The sequence below is a fragment of the Falco cherrug genome, chromosome 5 (assembly GCF_023634085.1).
Source record: "Falco cherrug isolate bFalChe1 chromosome 5, bFalChe1.pri, whole genome shotgun sequence".
Classification (NCBI taxonomy): Eukaryota; Metazoa; Chordata; class Aves; order Falconiformes; family Falconidae; genus Falco; species Falco cherrug.
The window spans coordinates 69,052,302-69,070,828 of NC_073701.1; the positions used below are offsets into that span (position 1 = coordinate 69,052,302).

The 18,527-nt window shown below is 42.0% G+C and overlaps 1 protein-coding gene across 1 annotated transcript; it reads left to right on the top strand.

Annotated features, from left to right (window-relative positions):
• The first annotated feature begins 1,699 nt into the window (after positions 1–1,699).
• On the top strand, positions 1,700–18,402 carry PRPF18 (pre-mRNA processing factor 18). Its single transcript, XM_055710540.1, has 10 exons — positions 1,700–1,803; positions 2,967–3,044; positions 5,962–6,066; positions 7,696–7,809; positions 9,582–9,728; positions 10,992–11,060; positions 12,128–12,268; positions 12,732–12,803; positions 15,207–15,362; positions 17,730–18,402. The coding sequence occupies exons 1-10, from the start codon at positions 1,738–1,740 to the stop codon at positions 17,808–17,810; spliced, it is 1,029 nt and encodes a 342-aa protein (XP_055566515.1). The 5' UTR covers positions 1,700–1,737; the 3' UTR covers positions 17,811–18,402.
• The last annotated feature ends 125 nt before the right edge of the window (positions 18,403–18,527 follow it).

Genomic DNA, 18,527 nt, shown 5'->3' on the forward strand with positions numbered 1-18,527 from the left:
ACTTCCCCCCAGCCTCTCCACTGAGACCTTCTTGGATCCTTTCACCATCAGATATGAAATAATTTCCTTTTAGGAGAACTACGAAAAAGCATAGGAGGATCGTTCCTGCTTCCTCATTGCAAAGTAATTGCATTCAAGCCTGAGGTAAAGCAGGGTATGATTTCTAAATCAATACCCCTCCAGCTTGGGTTTAAACAACACCCTTAAACTATTTTCTGCAAGAAAGAGCCAGAGCACATGGCTCAGATTATCTAACATAGGTGAAAAGGCAGTTGCGGTTACAGCCCTCCAAAATAGCCACTGGAGCACGGAGCTTACAGTGGGGAAGGGCAAAGAAAAAATCTGGGAAAAGACCTACAGGTGAAAAAAATACCCCCAAACTGGGAGGACCTAGGGAGGCAGAAGGTGCTGTGTGCTATAGCATGAGGCTAGAGGAGGCAGAGGTGCTGCCACCAGCCAGACTGCTCCTAAGCAAAACAGAGGAGCTAAAGTTACAGTGGCTGTCACCCTTCACTGGTGGTATTTGTTTCCTGTGAAGGTGTAGCCCTGATGAACTTAAGCATAATGAGAACTGGCTATTCTTACTCATTCTTCAAAGACTTTTTCTGGATTTCTGGGACTTTACAAGCCACGGGATGGGAATCGCTGGACAAAAACAGGTAAATAAGCAAACCAAGATTTCTTTGTGTTATTACCTGTGTTGCAAATGCTGTATGCCTGGTGACAAGGGCTCAGGCTAACAAAGGCAAGTAGTTTTTACTTCCAGGATATACACGCTAAGGAGCTTAGTCCCTGCCAGCTACCTCAGTAGTGCTCCAGGCCCAAAGGAAGCGGAAACCAGGCATCACAGTTAAATCCCAACGCACTGCCCCAGGTCCACAGACAGCACAGGAGACAGGGAGCACAGACCCTTCCCATCTCCTGGGTGATTTTTAATACCAGCACCTGGGGAAGGAGCAGGGGACTTGCCAGGGCCCTGCAATTAAACTTCACCAGTGTGGTTTCACCTGGACCCAACGATCTTAAACATCTTTTGCAACCTAAGTGGTTCAGTTATTCTGTGGCTGCCCATGGGGGGCTGCTAACCCTCCCAGAGGGCACGGCCGGTGGCACAGCGGCGCTGAGGGCATGCCTCTGACGGCAGTCCTGTGGCCACTGGCCGGCATCACGGAATCATAACAACACCTTAACGCCCTCGAGCCCACCTGTCACCCCAGCACTGCCCAGCCCAGTGCCATGTCCACACCGCTTTGCATGGCGACGCCATGGGAGCCCGTGACCTCCCCGGGCAGCCTGTTCCAACGCCTGGCCACCCTTTCCGTGAAGGAATTTCCCCTCTAAATTTCCAGTCTAAACCTCCCCTGGTGCAACTTGAGGCCTTTACCTCTCGGCCTGGCGCTTGTCAGTGGGAGCAGAGGCCGCCCCCCCGCCCCCGCCATCCCTGGGCCCATGGCACGGCCCTCCGCCCCGCCAGGCCCCCTGCCCAGCGCCCCGCTCCCCTTGGGCCCGCAGCCCGGCGGCCTCCCCGGGGCAGCTGAGCCGTCACAGCTCCCCCTGTGCACAGTCACACTAGCGCGTAGCATCGCCCCCGCCCCCGGCGCTCCTCCCGCCCACCAGGGGGCGCTGCGAGTGTGCCTGGCCTTGCAGCTCGGCTCGCGGCGTGGACTTCCGGAAGTAACGCTGTTGTTTTTTTCCGTCACTTCCGGCAGCGGAGGCGGTGTAGGCGGCTGAGTCGCCATGGACATCCTGAAACGGGAGATTAGTCGGAAGCGGCAGCAGCTGGAGGAGAAGGAGCTGCTGGGGGTGAGGGTGGCCGGGGGGGGGGGCGAGGAAGCCGGCCGGGGGGGGGGGGGCGAGGAAGCCGGCCGGGGTGGGGACCGGGCCCGGGGTGGCGCCCGGGGTGGGACGGCAGGAGCGGCCTGAGGGGGGGCTCGGGCGGGAGAGGGAGCGGGAGCAACATGGGGCAGGGGCCTGGGTGAGGGGCTGCGGAGCTGCCCGGGGTGGGCTTTGGGGCGGCCCGGGATGAGGTGTGTGGGGTGAGCGGCGGCCCGGGAGAGCGCTGGGGGAAGAGGAGCAGGAGCGGCCCAGGATGGGATCCGGGCAGGGGCTGGAAGGAATTTGGGGGCGCAGGAGCAGCCTGGCTTCAGGGCCTCGCTGTGTGCTGAGGCCTTTTGGAGCTAGTTTAGTTATTTATTTCAGGTACTGAGGCAAGAGAAAGATCTGTGCAACCCTTAGTGAACAATGTGTGGTTGCCTCTCCTCACCGCTGCTGTGTTTTTTGTAGCAATAGCAGGGTCACATAGGTGTGCGCGTGTGCTTAAAAGCACTCGCGGTAGAGCAGAGCACTTTCACTGACATCTGAGTTTGGGTGTTGGCATTAGCAGTTGAAGTAGGGAGCTGTGATCGGAGGCTATTGTAGATCAGGCAGACAAAGTGTGAAGAAAGAAGTCATAGCTCATGTTAATCAAGGAAATGCTTTAGGGTGACCACAATCACCAGCTGTCATGTCTCTGGAAGGTCTTATCAAATATATTTCTGCGTAGGTGCCCCAAACAAGCTTACAAAATACTCTGTACAAAGGTGATTTCTCCCTCCTCCTTGATTTGGTGTAAAATGACATGTTTTGTGTGGTTTATGTAAGTAACTTCCTTGTACTCCAACCTGGGCTTTGTTGTGTGCATCTGAAGTGAAGCTGTCCACCAACAACTGCCACAGCCTTACATGACAAAGAATGTTTTGTTTAAAGCGCTGGTGAACATATTGTACTTTTAAGTATGCTTATGTGCTCCAAAGTTGCTCTATGTTGCTGATTTTCAGAGGTGCTTTCAACTAGTTCCCTTTACATGACAAGGTAGTCATCTCTATGAAAAGATGCAGCTGAATTCACCAAATCAAGTAAGGAAGTTTGAGCCATTTTTGCCCAAGTGCAAAGAACTGTAAGCTGTTAATAGTTTTCCTCTCTTCTAGGGAAATAAGAAATATTTCAAACGCAGTGAGTTAGCTAAAAAAGAAGAGGAGGCCTACTTCCAGAGATGTGGCTACAAGGTATGGTAATTGTTCTTCCAGGAATTTTTATGTTTGCTTTGAAGTCTACATTTTATTATCAACAGTATAAATGTTGTTAATGATAATTGTTGTTCTTTGTTCAATCTGTTGATGTTATACATTAGCCTGTAAATGAGAAGCCACCTGGAGAGGTATGAGTTTCCAAACCCATTTGCAATGCAGGAAAAGATATGCATGATATACAGCTACTTAAGTTTGTGTTATGGTTTGGCTTTTTTTTTTTTTTTTTGTAAAGCATGAAGTGGCTTGGGGTCAAAGCTTGTCTTCCTTTCTTTTTAAATTGTGCTGTTAGGCATGAAAACTGGATCTGATATAGCTACCTTCCCCCCACCCCCCCTTACTGGAAAAAAATGGATATATTTGGATAGGTTTATCCATTCAGATAATTTTCATGATCTTGTCAAAATGTCCAAAAGAAATCAGTGTAGCTTGGGCGCATATTGAAAAAATCTGCCAACTGTATGTATTTGTATTTGGGTTTTGACCACCAACCATTCAACATTGAAAGTGTGTGACAACAGCATTTATTTTCTTGCTGGCAAAATATTAGAAAACAGTTGGTAACCTAGGGCGCATTTAGCAACAAATGAGTGATCTGGAAGGCTTTACCTGCCTTGTAATGGTGTCAGGGCAATAGTTTACTGAAATGGGAAGAATGCTGTTTTCTTTACAAGTGTGCGTCTGCCTGCCTGCCTGATTATATGTGTGTGGGAGGGGGTGTGCATTCCCTTGTGGAAGACATAGGCTTGTAATCTCGTTTGCTGTTACTGGGCACAAATAGGAGCTTTGTTTTCAATTGAACTTTACCCAGTTAGTGACTTATTCTGAAACCGTGATCCGTTGGTAGATTATTTGAATGTCAATGCCAAAACGATTCTCAGAATGTGCAGCATATAGTTGTGAGAATGTGTTCTGTGAATCCAGTTGCTCTTCCAAGTGGAAATGACTATGTGATGCTTTTTGAGCATTAGCTTGCATTCTTCAGAACCTTATGTGGCAGTTAAAATGGCATTGTCTGTGCTGCTGCAGCACCAGTTTTGGTTTGAAATGTAACCCTGAAAATGGTTTTAAAATAAGTTACTTCCTTTCATTTAGTACCTTTTTAGAGCCTCCCAGATTTCTGCATTTGATCTGTTGATGAGATGTAGAATATGGACTGATTTCTTTTTAAATTGTGCAGTTTTATACTTTATAAGTTGTAATAATTTGACTTGCTTGAAGAAAGCACTGAAACAAAAATAACTGTGGTAAAGGTATCGCTTGTAACTTGGAGTCCAGCTGACAGAATGGATCAAATCTTTTCCCCCAAATGCTGCTGTCTCTTTATGATTTCAAGAATGTTTGTAAGTTAAAATTTGTATGTATCCTTCTGCTATGGGAGTGTATTTCTTTATATAGGTAATATAAATTTACACAGTTCTTCCATGTTTTCTGTTCCCTGCCAATTCTCCCTTTCCTGCATTGATGGAGGTTTTATTTTCCCCCTCCCTTTGTGTTAAGCATTGATTTGATTGTCCTTCCCTTGCTTGTCTCAAACACCTGTACTTGTAGGATCGATTTCTGTGTTTGGTATTATAGCATTGAATATGGATTTGTAGCTGAATCTTGTAGCTGGAGCCACAGGGGTGGATCCTTGCAGCCACATGGAGTTATACCAACACCTGAGTGCAAGACTGGCAAATTGGCCTGAAAGAATAGGAAACATTCTTTAGAAAAATCTGTCTCGTACAATGATCAAACTGATCAACCTGAATACAGACTGGAAATGACAGTGAGCTGCTCGTGCACGGAGATTGCTGCAGGGTGCTGTAGGATGAAGTGGGGCATCTCCCTTTCAGCAAGTATGGAAAGGAAATAAGTTCTAGTAAGGAATCTAGGAAAAAACCCAAGATGTGAGTGAGTACTGGAAATGTTCCCTTATTATAGGAATATTACCAAGAGCGATCTGCTCATGCTGTCATAAGTGTCAAATTTGATCTTATAAAGGGAACTGTAGTTACATGACTACTGTCTCAAAGTTACTTTGATCAAAGAGTTGTTTTGCATTATTAAAATATTGAGTAATGAAGCAGGAAAGCTCTGTTTGATTCAGGGACCTTCTTTTAGATTAAGAGGAATCATTAATGAGATCCTGCCCCTGTGAGGAGTTGTAGGTGTTCTTTTTTCTTTTTTTTTTTTTTTTTTTTTAAACCTGCAAGAAACTATGGCAAACTTGTTTAAGGTAACATGTCTTTCTAACAAGCACCTTTCAAAACCCAGCTAGAAGCAATGGATCACTGCTAATTGTACTCAGCTCACTGAAGCTGTAGGTAATAAACATTTTAAGCTTACGCTGCCACCGAAAGAAGCAGCCCCGCTCTCTCCCTTCCCTTGGGTTTTCATTTCTGCCCTTGTGTCCATGCATGTGCTATGTGTGTTGAGCTGGATGAGGAGGTTAAGTGGTCTGCGAAGGGTACCTTTCTTTGTGTTTGCCAGATTATTTTCTGTTTGAATCATTTCCTACATCTGGTTCATCACATAGCGATGCAAAGGCTTTTGCATGGGTGAAGAGGGTAGAACAGGGGCAGGAATCAACAGGCAGGGGGTGGATCTGCTATTTTTGGCACCAATGTTGGCGTGTGCCTGCTGAAGTGATTGCTAAACTTTAGCAATTGTCCTTTCTATTTACTATAGAGACTGCTTCCTGCAACCTACAGAAGTGTTAGTTAATTACTGATACTTTTAAAAGCTTATATTGTTCTGTGAAATTCAATTATAGCCTATAAAAACTACGAAACTCAAAGTTTATATTGTCATGTTAAAATCTGCATTCCAGAGTTCTATATCTTCACTGTTGCTGTCAATTTATAGGTTTATTTCCATTGGTGCATTAGTAACTTCTGTCTGTTGAATGTAGGTACAGCAGCAAGAAGAGGAAGAGAAACCACTGACTGCGTCAAATCCTGTGCTGGAACTTGAACTGGCAGAAGAAAAGTTACCAATGACTCTTTCCAGGCAGGAGGTAAAATCAGTCGTTGTAAACAGACTACCTGAGTTTACAGAAAATGCTTCTGAAATGTCTTGTTTAGGGACTGTTTTTTCTAATGAACTGTACTTTTAATGGCAATTTGTATTAAATAATAAGCCTCCATTTTTACAGTCAACGATAAATTATCATCTTTGCTTATCAAGGATCTGCTGTTCAACTGAGTGTGTAGGGAGATACAGATAGGTAGAGCCTCTTTGTCATGGATTTGCACTGATGCTGACCTTTTCCAAGTTTTTTTCTCCCAGCTTCTTTTTTTTTTTGAGTAGTTCATTGGTCTGAGTCCGATTTTAGAAACTAAAGTTTTGGATGTTCACCTTGTTTTCTAGAAGGAACAGTCCTGAAGCCAGAGTGGCTGGTGCATTCTTTGTGCTTTCTAAGGATAAAAATACCTATGTGAATGCGAGTTCACAAACAGATCTATACCCCAAAACAGAAGAGAAGCAGGAAGTTCAGAAGCACAGAATAAATTCTGCTCTTGGAAATACTGAAATTCACAGCTGAGAACATCCAAGGACATCATGTCCCTTTAATTTTGCTGGATACTTGCCGTTTTTTACGGGAGTGTGTCACAGGACTTGTAATGTGGGCTGTTGGTTTGAGTTTTGGTTTGAGGTTTGGTCATACAGACCTGTGTAATGCGCAGTGTCTCACTGCTATTGATCTACTTGGGTGCATGTTTTGGCGGAGGTTTAGGTACTGCAGTGCCAGTGTGCTATCCACCACACAGCCAAGTGTGATACACTTGCAAGTCAAATGTTTCCTAACATGCGGCAAGACATTTGCCACTGAATAAACGAATTAATGTCTCAATTCACTTAGTTTCTTGTTGTCCAACCAGCGTTGGTATAATGAAGTGTATGGCATGAAATGAAGTCTAAACCCTTCTCTTGATCACCACAGTATTGCGTGGTGATTCATATACCAATAAGCCTATTGCTTGATACACTAGATGAATAATGGTAAGACTAAAGAGATTTAGCAAGCAGTGCAGGAGAGGAGGAATCGGGAGAATAAAGTTTAGGTTTTGGCTCTGCCCGTGACTTTAAGAATCAGTTGACGGAGATTTTTTTCACCTGTTACATCTGTTTTAAAGTAACTGTCCCATTAGACTATGGGACTTAATATTTACCAGATGCTTAAGGATGTGAATTTTCAGCAAATTGTTTTGCAGATCAGTGACAAGCTGCAGCCTAGTTAAGAGAGTGTTTTTATTGCCCTAGACAAGTAGGTGAGTGATATTATTGTCAAGTCCCTTTGTGATTTTTGAAAAGGTTTTTTTGAGCTGTGCCAGAGGGATGATTTTGGTGTATTTGTTTAAACAAGTCAGAAGGAGGAAGAAGTTAGGCTGTATCAAACAACTTGGGATTTTATGTAAAATTTAGATTGGTAATATTTGGAATGACCTTTCACTGAAATACCGTGGGAATTCTCTATTTAGATTGTAAAGTGTCTGGAACATTTTTCTACTGCTTAAAATATTGTCATTTCCTCCCCAGTCCAGCTCAGCTTGTTATCCTAAGCAAAGTAAATAAATCTGTTATTCTGGATTTTGTTTTGCTTCCTTTAGGAGTTAGTGTAAGGGAATATTTTAATTCTTTTCAGGTTATCAGGAGGTTACGTGAGAGAGGTGAGCCAATCAGATTGTTTGGAGAAACAGATTATGATGCATTTCAACGTCTGAGGAAGATAGAAATCCTTGCACCTGAAGTGAACAAGGTAAGACTGGCTGGCTATTAGTTACTTATTTGTGGTGGGATAACCCATCAAGAACCCTATAAAAGTTACCGAAAATCAGTTTCAGTAACTGCTGATTTTCAGGAGTGAGGGGTAGTACAGAGCAAAGAGAAATATCTGCTCAGTCTCATTTATCACCTGAGTAAGTATGTTAAGTGTCATAGTTTTGTGCACAATTACAATTCCTTATGTTAGTTAAAACCTTGAAACCTTCTAGGCCCTTTTCAGTTAAAAAAGGGGCCTCCAGGTAGCAATAATACCCCAGCCTGTGCTGTTAGCAGCTTCTCAACCAGCAGAGAAGACAGTCATTTACTGTTAAAATGATCCTGTTTTTATGATTATATGCTTCTCTGAGAAGGTACAGGTAAGTAAGAGGAGGACTGCATCCTGTCTTTCCGGTATGTAAAGGATTTTTCAAATCCCTTGATTCCAGAGCTATTACTTGTTATGGAAACTTGCTTTTTCTCCTGTTCCCTTAAAAGTAGCCATCAATTAAAAAAATGACTATAAGATACATCATAGTTAACTGATTTATTCTTTTTGTATTAAGAATTGATCATTTAATTGAGGAGATGCAGTTGGGGTTTGTTTTGCTTTCACTGTTAACCAAATTTGCATCCCAGCTAAGAGAGTGATGATTTGGATTTTCTTCCCTAATTTATGGCAAACTGAATTGTTTGAAACATCTTCACTGGGGCTGCCTGTAAAAGGAAAACCTTTTCTTGTTCGAGTCTTTTCAAAAAAGATAAACGGATCTCAACACTTTTTAAAAAATAAATATATAATTCTGCTAATGAAAGCTTCCCCTCCAGTGACATCAATGACAGTAGTAGAAGTATTAAGAAATAGCTCATAAATAGGGTTGTATTGTATTTTTGTGTTCCATGTTTCAGCCACTCTTGTTGCTTTGTGTTGCTTAAAATGTAGATACTCACTATAAACCAGTTTATGGTTCAGACATTTTTAGACTACTAAATGATTAATAGAAATGCTCCAGACAGTCAAGTATAGTGATGGAGGAGGGGAAGTGCATATGTATTCCCAGTGGAGTGGCTGAATTTATCTTAGGGTAAGAAATGCCATACTCCTTTATAGAGCTTTATATTTTATGTCTCAAGAATGCAAGTGCTGTAACTGTGACTAAGCTGAGTTTCTTGTTCTATTTAAAAGTAGTTCTTAACTTTGTATACACAATTTCAAACTGATAAAGTTTTTTAGTCACCTATTCTAGAGTAGGGGACTTTAAACGCTTTATATAAAACATTCTGCTATGTTTAAATCATTGGTACTGCATTAATGTTTTATATGATGGCACTGAAGGAGTGTTACCTCATCTACAGCTTTTTTTCAGGGCAGATGTGAAGACTTGTAGGGCTGATGATGGTTATGTTCTGTTTTCTGTTTGTTTTGGGGTGGTTCAGTGCATTGCTTGGAGAAAATGTCTTGAAGGAAGTCCTAGAAGTTGGTTCAGTACTCCCTGCTTTTCTGGTGAAAATTTGGTAAAAAGTCTTTTTTCATAGGTGTGAGCATTGCAGATGTTAATGTGCCTGTGTCTTTTTTTAAGTGCTGAAGCAATCTGGAAACTGTTCTTCTAATTTGGTTTAAATTCAGACAGCAAAGATAAAGATTTATGCATGTTTTTATAGAATTTGATTTTTTTTTAAACAGAAGTTGGATGCTCACAGTGACAGGACTGAACTGCTTTTATTTGCTCGAGGTTTTTTTGTAGATTAGTAATTTCTTCTCTTTTCTAGGGCCTGAGAAATGACCTGAAGGCTGCTTTGGATAAGATTGACCAGCAGTATCTGAACGAAATTGTAGGCGGCCAAGAAGCAGGAGACGATGACTCACAGAATGACTTGAAAGTCCATGAGGAGAATACTACTATTGAAGAACTAGAAGTGTGTGATGGGTAGATTTTAATTCAGGGATTTTTAGATGTAGTGTATTGTTGTGAGAAAGCTTCAGGATTGTTTCCACATCTAACTTAGGCATTCTAAAGTATCCCTAAATATGCTCTGTTAGGGAGTTGAGGTTTCGAAGCCTTGAGTTGCACTCTTAAGTGCCTACAGTAGACATGTGAAAACTCAAGTGGTCTTTGTTTACTACACCTCATCAGAAAGGGGGCAGGAGTTGCCTGCAAAGAAAAGTGATATAGTTAGGATTCCCTCTGCAGGGGGGTTGGAAGTAAAGAATTTGATAAAAATAACATTACCTGGTTATAAATTCTAAAGCCTTTTCAATGAGTACTTGAGAGGGTAATAAGCATAGAATCAATGAATTTTCCCTATACAAGAGAGATGGACTCTGAAAAATGGACACACAGAGAGAATGTTCTATATAAAAACATCTAGGACAAAAAAAAAAGTGGGCATCAGATCACAGGAAATATAAGAAGTGCAGAGATGATGTGTCCCAGGAACTTCAGTGCAAATAGCTACCATGTTCTGAAAGAATACCATGGTAGTTGTGTGAATGCCATGAAATGCATTCAGCCCTTGGTACTTTAGGGTAATGTTTTGAAAAGCACACTAACTTGAGCTGAAGTCTTTTGCCCTTAATCTTCAAAACTCTTTGCAGGAGTTGATCTTCATAACACCCCTCCACAAGTGTATTTAAGAAATAATCTGATTTATAACTGAGAGCTTAAATGAATGTATTAGTATTAGGAGACAGTCTTTGGTTTTTTTGTTAGGGTACCAGGGGTTCTGGTTTAAAATAACTGTGGTACCAGAATGGGTACTAGTTGTAATGGGGCTGCGTTTTATCAGTCTGTTAGTTCTCAAAGTATTACCTTTTTGGGGTAGTAGGACAGGCTTGGTTTGAGCCATGAAAGTAATCTTTTTCTGAAAAGTTTGAAGACACTGCAGTCTTAATTTTAAGCTACTTTAACTGCATTCCCTTGAGCATAAAGGCTTACACTGAAATGAGTTCCAAATCTATGAGATTTTTTAAATACAACTCAGTTTAGAAATGTGAGGACAATGGAAATAGGTTATAAATCCAACTATGTCTACTGGAAAATGTTTCTAAAAATTGCTGTTAGTATTAACAGTTCTGAGGTTTTGGCAGGAAGCTAGAGCATTGAAGCGTGGTGGTGGTGGTGGCGGCAAACTTCTAGACAGTGTGGAAATAATAGCCTTTTTTTTTTTCTCCTGTTCTAGGTTTTGGGAGAATCCTTAGGACGGGGTGACGATCACTATGATATGGACATCATAACAAAGTTCTTGAAGGTAACAAACTCCAATAGATTAATTATTCTGTAGCTATGTCATATTTTTTACTGTCATTCAGATACATTTTGTAACAGAAGGGATGGTTTCAGCTGCTTGGAGAGAAAAACTGACACATTATGCTTAAGATTTGAGTGGTTTTTAAATGTTCAGTACTCCACAGCCTCGGTTAGTCACAATAGTGACTAATGCTGCTAGACCTGGGAAAGAGCTGTTGGGAGAGCGGTGTTTTGCAGAATCTGCTCCTACTTTTCCAGACAAAATAAAACAGGTTTTGATTTCAATATGGTAATTGAGGCAGTTGTATCTAGTTGCTTCTGTGTACTACTACAGCATTAAAAAATTCTGTGGAGTCCCTGCCTCCCTTCCCCCAGGAACAGCTGAAATGAGATGTCACTTGGTACTGTCATGTGAAATAAGAGAATTTTAAGGGAAGTCCTCTGGTTTTGCTAAGGAAACAGGTTCAAGTGGATAGCAGAAAATTGTTCCCTTGTTTCCTGGCAAGAAGCCTGTATTGCCTCATTTGAGTCAGCTGGTCCCTGTCTAACTATTGGGATGATCAGGAGTCACAGCCAGAGCTAAAGCTTTGATGTGTATGTAAGATACACCAGCATTTTAATATAGTTTGGGCTGGGCAGTCAGACAAAGAAAGCTCAAAACCTGTTTTCTGGGTGGAGGGAAGGTACATTTGACATGTTTGCCTTCTGGTGTCTTCACTGTGATCTGCACCGTTCCTTAGGCTCCATTGCAAAAGTTGCCCTGAAACATCGGTGTCTTGTGCTCTTTGTAGGTGGCCCTCCTCCTGCCCAGCGCAGATACCTACACTCTTGTTTCCTTGGGTTTTTTGTACACGCCTTTAATACATGCTCCTCCCTTGCCCACGTGTTTTTATGATGGGAGGGTTCTTACTATCCCTCCTGGCCTGTCCTTCTGAAAGAGGCCTTCTTCATTCCGATTTCTCCAAAAACCTCATTTTGCCTTGGTGGCTTAAACCACTGTTCCCATCTGTTTTGCTGAGGATGTCACTAGATGGCACTATGACATAAATTTGCTTGTTCTTCCTACAGTTTCTCCTTGGAGTTTGGGCTAAGGAGTTGAATGCCAGAGAAGACTACGTGAAACGGGGAGTACAAGGGAAGCTGAATAGTGCCACTCAAAAGCAGACAGAATCGTACCTGAGGCCACTCTTCAGAAAACTTCGGAAAAGGGTGAATCACTTTTAAATGTCACTATCCTGTAAGACTTGCTTTAACTTCTGCTTTCAAAGTACCCAGTGCTTAGTGCCCTTTCCTAAGGTAAGAAGAAGAGAGGGTAGGTTGGTTATTTTCTGGGACTAGAGCCCATGACTCCCAGCTCTGACCTTTTTATCTTGGTCAGCAGATTCTTCTGCCTACCCGCTGCTTTTCCAGGTGTTGCTTAATGTATCACCTGTTCATTGGGTTGCAAACGTGACAGAACTGGGGTTGTATTTTGCACTTTGCCACTTGCTACTAGGCACAACCACTTAACCTCTCTTGCTTTGGATCCTTCATCTAAATAATGAAGATCTTTTCCTTTCTTAAAGTCCTCAGGCTAGGGTAGTTGCTAAAGTTTGTATAAATGCTGAGTAGGCTGATTTTCCTGAGCTGCTATTCTGAAGTAAATACTGGGTTTTGTCTTTTTCTCCTGTAGACACTTCCTGCAGACATCAAAGAATCAATAACTGATATTATTAAATTCATGTTGCAAAGAGAATATGTGAAGGTACGTTTGTTTGCACTCTTCTGGCATGTTCAGTCTGGTTCTAATAGATGAAATTCATTACTTCAACGTTCCTATTTTATTTTTTTTTATTTGGAAGATACATAGCTGGAAATGCATGCAACGTATATTCAGACAAAATGAAAAATGGCTGTTGAAGGTTAGGCTCCAAGTAATGTTTGATCCACAGCCTGTCAGATCTTTTGAGCTTTGCAAATACCAAGAGAAATTTTTCTCAGAGATGGTTATATTAAGTTGCAGAGGAATCTTCTATGGGAAACCTGATATTGTAAAGTTAAACGAAGGTATTGAATTAATAGTAATAGGTTGTCAATTAATTAATTAGGAATTAATTGAGGCGAACTGAGTTAATTGAATTTGAGACACTGTCCCTTCTTTGGCTATGCTCACATTAGCTGGCTTGGTAGGGCTGAGGTAAATTATTAAATAGTTTTTTGGGTGAAGTCTGCTTACTGAGGGAGGCAGAAATACTTTGGCACACAGGATCAAAGACAGTGTTACGTTTTGTATGTAGCTGCCTTCAGAAGTGGAACTTGAGTACCTATAGCATTTGCTTAAATAACCTTGTGTACGCAGAGGAAATTGAGCCACGTTTTGCCTTTAAATTTCTAGTATTTCTTACCATTCCTGTGGGGACTTGGGATAATTTGTCAAGTAAGCAAGGAAACCTGCTTTTGTTACTGAAAAAAATTAAGATGGCCTAAGGAAAGTTTAATCCAAATCATCTGAAAGCAGAACTGAAAGTGTGGGATGTATGATAGCGGGGTTTTGTTTGGGGAATTTTTTCTTTTGGTTGTCATCATTATGTTGAAATTCCCTTTCCAGTGCCCTCTAGAACAAAATAATGAGTGTGTGGGAATGTGGTATGTGTCATGGGTTAATCGGCTCTGCTTCTCTGTCCTGGAGGTGCTTGGCTTTATGTAGAATTCACAGATTGATTTTGGAGGAGTTGAGTACACGTTTGGAAGTGGGTTTTGTTGTTGGGTTTTTTTTTCCAATTAGGCTAATGAGCCGTGTGCTTTTAAAGATACTCATGTCCTTTTCCATTTTGTTTCTTAAGGGACTTGTTTCTTTCTGCCTGCTGTTGTCTTCTGTGCTTTTTTGCTTTGTGCAGCCTAGTGAATACTGTCAGCCACAAATCCTTACTGCTTAGTTAGATGAAATGCTTGAAAGATTTAAATTTTGAAATCAACATGTGACAGCAGGCAAATGCCAGAATGCCAGTTGTCCCTTCAACCTTAATTAACCCTGTTGTGACAGTCCTGGGAGGGTCTTTAATTGGATGTTCATATCCTATGTTTCATCACAAAACTATATTTAAGTCAGCAAGTAGGTATTTGTTCAGATTCTACCTCATGAAGGTGAAGACTAAGTCCTGTCCCTTCTTCAGGCTTACTTGCAGCTCTGTCTGCAACCCCCAACCTTGGTAGTTACTCGCCTTCCAGTTTGCTCAGTACCAGTTGGGAAGAAACTGCACCCACTGGTCATAATTGCTATTTCTTATTGTCTGCTCTTTAAATAGGAGATTATAAAGGGACTCTTCATCAGTGAGTCTTGTTGCTACTTGCTAATGGTGGAGGAATGTCCTGCTCCACATCTTTCTTGAAGCTGTTTCTATAATTGTACGCATGTGTCTGTCTTCCTCACTTCCTGGTTCTCAGATGTCATGTTTTTTTTAATCTCTGTACTTCCTTTCTCCCTTTCTATTAATTTTCCCTTCAAGTTTTATCCCTGTTCTTCTGCAGGGATGTTGTCTGCTACAGCTTTAGAAACGGGATCTGCTGTCTTGATCGGGAGATTTCAGATTCCTATTTACTGCTACTATTGCTCTGTTCGTAACTGTTGCTACTAATGTGCTTGTTTAATCCTGTTTTCTGGAGAGCTGGTTGTCAGCCTCTTTGGAACCTAGCTCCTCTCCCCGAGAGCTGTCAGGCCCCACTGCACTCCCGTGTATTGGGTGACCTGCACACATGAGATTGGGCTGCAGTGGGTTGTGCTTACAGACAGGGCTCCCTGATCTAGTCTGCAGCAGAACAGCAAGGGCTGTATAGGTGATTACAGCAGAAAAGCTTATGGGAACCTGAGAAGGCAGAGTTGAAAATAGTCCTAGTAAACTTTAGTTTTGATCAAGGTAATTAGACTGCCTTATCCAGTGCTTTCTTTCATGAGGTAAAGTCCATAGTCTTTGCTCCCCTCAGAGTTCAGCATAAACATGAATTGTTTATTGTTGGGAAGGTGTGTTGTAAAATTGGTTAATAGCATGCAACGAAACCTGATTCGGAGAGCCCAGAATAGATGATGTTCCTGTGTCCCGCAATGCAAAAATGCTCTGCTTTCTAATGCTCTTTCTGTTTTGCTAAGAGTGCATGTGCTGTTTTTCTTCAGGCGAACGATGCCTATCTTCAGATGGCTATTGGAAATGCTCCCTGGCCTATTGGCGTCACTATGGTTGGCATCCACGCTCGAACGGGTCGTGAAAAGATTTTCTCCAAGCATGTAGCCCATGTTCTCAATGATGAAACTCAAAGGAAATATATACAGGTAATGTTAGCATTGGAAATCCAACAGATTTGCTTTTGCAGTTAGGGGATCTTTGAGAAATACTGGTTTCAGGTGATGTGATAAAACAGTCCTAGAAATGGACAATTGCCTTAGTTTGGGTCAAATATAACATCATTTAATAGTTAGCTCATCCTGGACCTTAAGGCTCTTCGGTGCTGGGCTAGGAATGAGGTCTGATGGGTTTTTCTATGTCTCAACTATTGTAATCCTACGTGAACACCAAAGTAGCTGTGAAGATATCCTTTATTCTCCCGAGTTGTTCCACTGCTTAACTCATGGTTTAAATATCGTGCATGGAATTTAGTACCGTGACATACAGTCCTTCTGACTGTTTCTGCAACTAGATTAAATGGATTCATTTTACAAACATGCCTCTTTAACAGTGTGCGCTCAGAATTCCAGGTTTAGTTCCTCCTGTGCGTTTTCATATTCCTGCCATGAACTTCTGGCTGTGGAATTAGTAGCAGTGTTTTTTTCTTTTCTGTCCTTTCAGTGTAGTGGGTGGGCAGGTCTGAGGAAGCAAGTCTTCTCTCCTTGCATTGGTAAATGCACTTGCCTCTTGCCAGTTGCAGTTTAATTCAGATAAAGACCTTCTGGCTTAACTCTGAAGCCTCCAGAGCAGCATCATGGAGTTGGGGAGGTTTACATAAATGTCTTCCTGCTGCAGCAGCAGGACTCCAGTTGCTTTGCAACTTCTGCAGATGTCTGCAAGCATGCGAGCAGATTGCTTGCAAAATGCAACTTTGCCTTCTACTTTGAGTCCCTTTGTATTTGGGCTACAAGTATAACTGTTGGTTTGTCTTCAGCTATCTTTTTTTAATCGCGTAACCTGAGGAAATATCATTGTGAAGTCACAGGGAGCTCCAGTCACTTACAGCACCAGCAAATTAAATCTGACCAGTTCTTTTTTAAGGTGAAAATTAGCATGTGGATTATGCATCTTCAGAGACAGGCTCCAATTAGTGTAATACGTGCTTGAAAGTGTGGAATGGATGAAATAGCTTATGTTAAACTAAATAATTTTGTTGTTAGTCCATGTTAAAAAAGGGATTTGGACTCTGAAGAAAGATTGGTGTGGGCCTCAGCATGGCCATAACGCTGCTTTTCCATTTTTGGTGCGTAATTGGCCATCTGCGTCCATTTGCTGCTGTTGTAGCAGAAAGATCCCTATTCTGTAGTGTTGCTTGATCTCTTGTAACATCCCTTGCAGAAGATACAATGTCTATGAATTCCACAGTCTGTCCTGTTCTCTGCTTTTGGGGTTACATCTGTTGGTCAAGGAAATCCTCATGTTCATATTCCCACTAATTTCATACCTGTGCTTCTGAGTGACACAACGTACTGAAGTGCCAAGGCAAAGCTGGCTTTAAACACGTACGCTCTCCATGTTTAAGTATCAGGTCTGGCTTAGCTGGTCTGGTTCAAACTGGAGCGTGAGATACTGTCTGTGCTCCCAGCAGTTACCTGAAGCTAGCATGTTTCTGATCTACAACGAACCTGAGATCGTGGCATCCCAAGCAAGGAGACATTACGGTGCTAGGACATGTTTTCCAGTTGTGCCTGCACTGGAGAGGCCAGAGCATTGCCTGTTGAATCATCTTCCCCTTCAACGAGGAGCTGTGTCCCATGATGAGTGTTTAATGACGGGCCCATGAGTCTGCCGTCTCGGAGCAGTGTCACTGCTCAATTACACTACCACCACAGCGGTTTTCTGCTTTGTTAGACTTTTGTGCGTGATTTGAAGGAAAATAATCACAGGGTTTCTGTCATTTTCTTTTTTGGCAATTGATGCTTTGAAAGAACTGGAAAGTTCACGTTCTTCCTTGATCGCTTCTTCAGTTTGCCTCCACAGTGCAGGTCAGCTGTGGTACCACCATGGGGAGGAATGACACCTCTGCACCTGAGGAATTGTTTGGTTTTCTTAGCTGTCCTATTTGTTTTGTTGTCAGAAGTGGCTTTTTTTCTCTTTAGAATGACTTTTAATATTTGGGTGTCTTTTAAAGATCTTTTACTGTGATAGTATTGTTTTTTCCCTTGGTGATGAAGAGAGACTAAAGCATCACTGTGATTCCTCACTATGAATCTGTCAGACAGGACTGGATCTGTAGTCCCTTTGGTTATGCCACAGAGTCTTCTAATATTGGAGATAACTTGGAACTTTGCAGGGAGGAAGGTTAATAAAACTTAAAATAGAAAAAAAAGACCAAAAAAACCCCAACCCAACCCCAAAATAGCAGCCTTTCCTTTCTAATTATTCTTATTAAACTTAAAAATACTGTAAACTGTGAAGTTTGTTAGACAGCTGCAGTTTTATTACAGAATTGTCCTTGTTCTGTGAATTCCTAGGGGCTGAAGAGGCTCATGACCATTTGCCAGAAGCACTTCCCAACAGACCCATCGAAATGTGTGGAGTACAATGCTTTATGAGGCTGCGGTGTCCAAGGCATGACTCATATTTTGATCTCCAAGACCCAGAGAGGGTTGAAGAAAGAGAGATTGTGCTTCAACACCAACAGGAACCTAGGGTGGGCTTTGCAAAGAAGCATAAAGCAGCAGACTTTCTACAGCTTCCTTTTTACAAGCCCCATTTATTTAGATTTCTTGTAGAATCTATGCCTTACGCTGAACACATCCAGTATAGTGCAGAGGCGGGGGGGGTTGAAGATGTTATGATCAGGACAACGACTGGGGGCAATGAACATGACCCTTGCTTTTATTTCAGTTTGTTATTCAGGGAATGTACAGATTGAACTGTTTCCCATGTCTTAGAGCTTTAGGTGAGACTCAGCCCCGCAAGGGGTGTATGTGGAACTTTTTGGGCTGTTTTGCCATTGGATACTGATGTGGGGAGATGATTAGAGGGAAGCAATTGAATCTGAATCTTGGTTATTTCTGTAAATATGAAGACTTTATTGGCTAATCTTTCATGTGGTATTTATCAGGAGGGGGAAAAAAAAGTTTATATATTTCTCAGCTGCCAGCCTCAGTGCAAAGAGTTTTTGATCTTGAATGCATCTGATTTGGCGCTTTTTTTTTGTGTTAACAACGTTTTTAATACAAACCTTCTGGGCTTGGGGGAAGTAATCTTATGGCTCTTGAGGCTTTCAGATCCCATTTTTATACATCTGGAGAAAATTTCAGTCT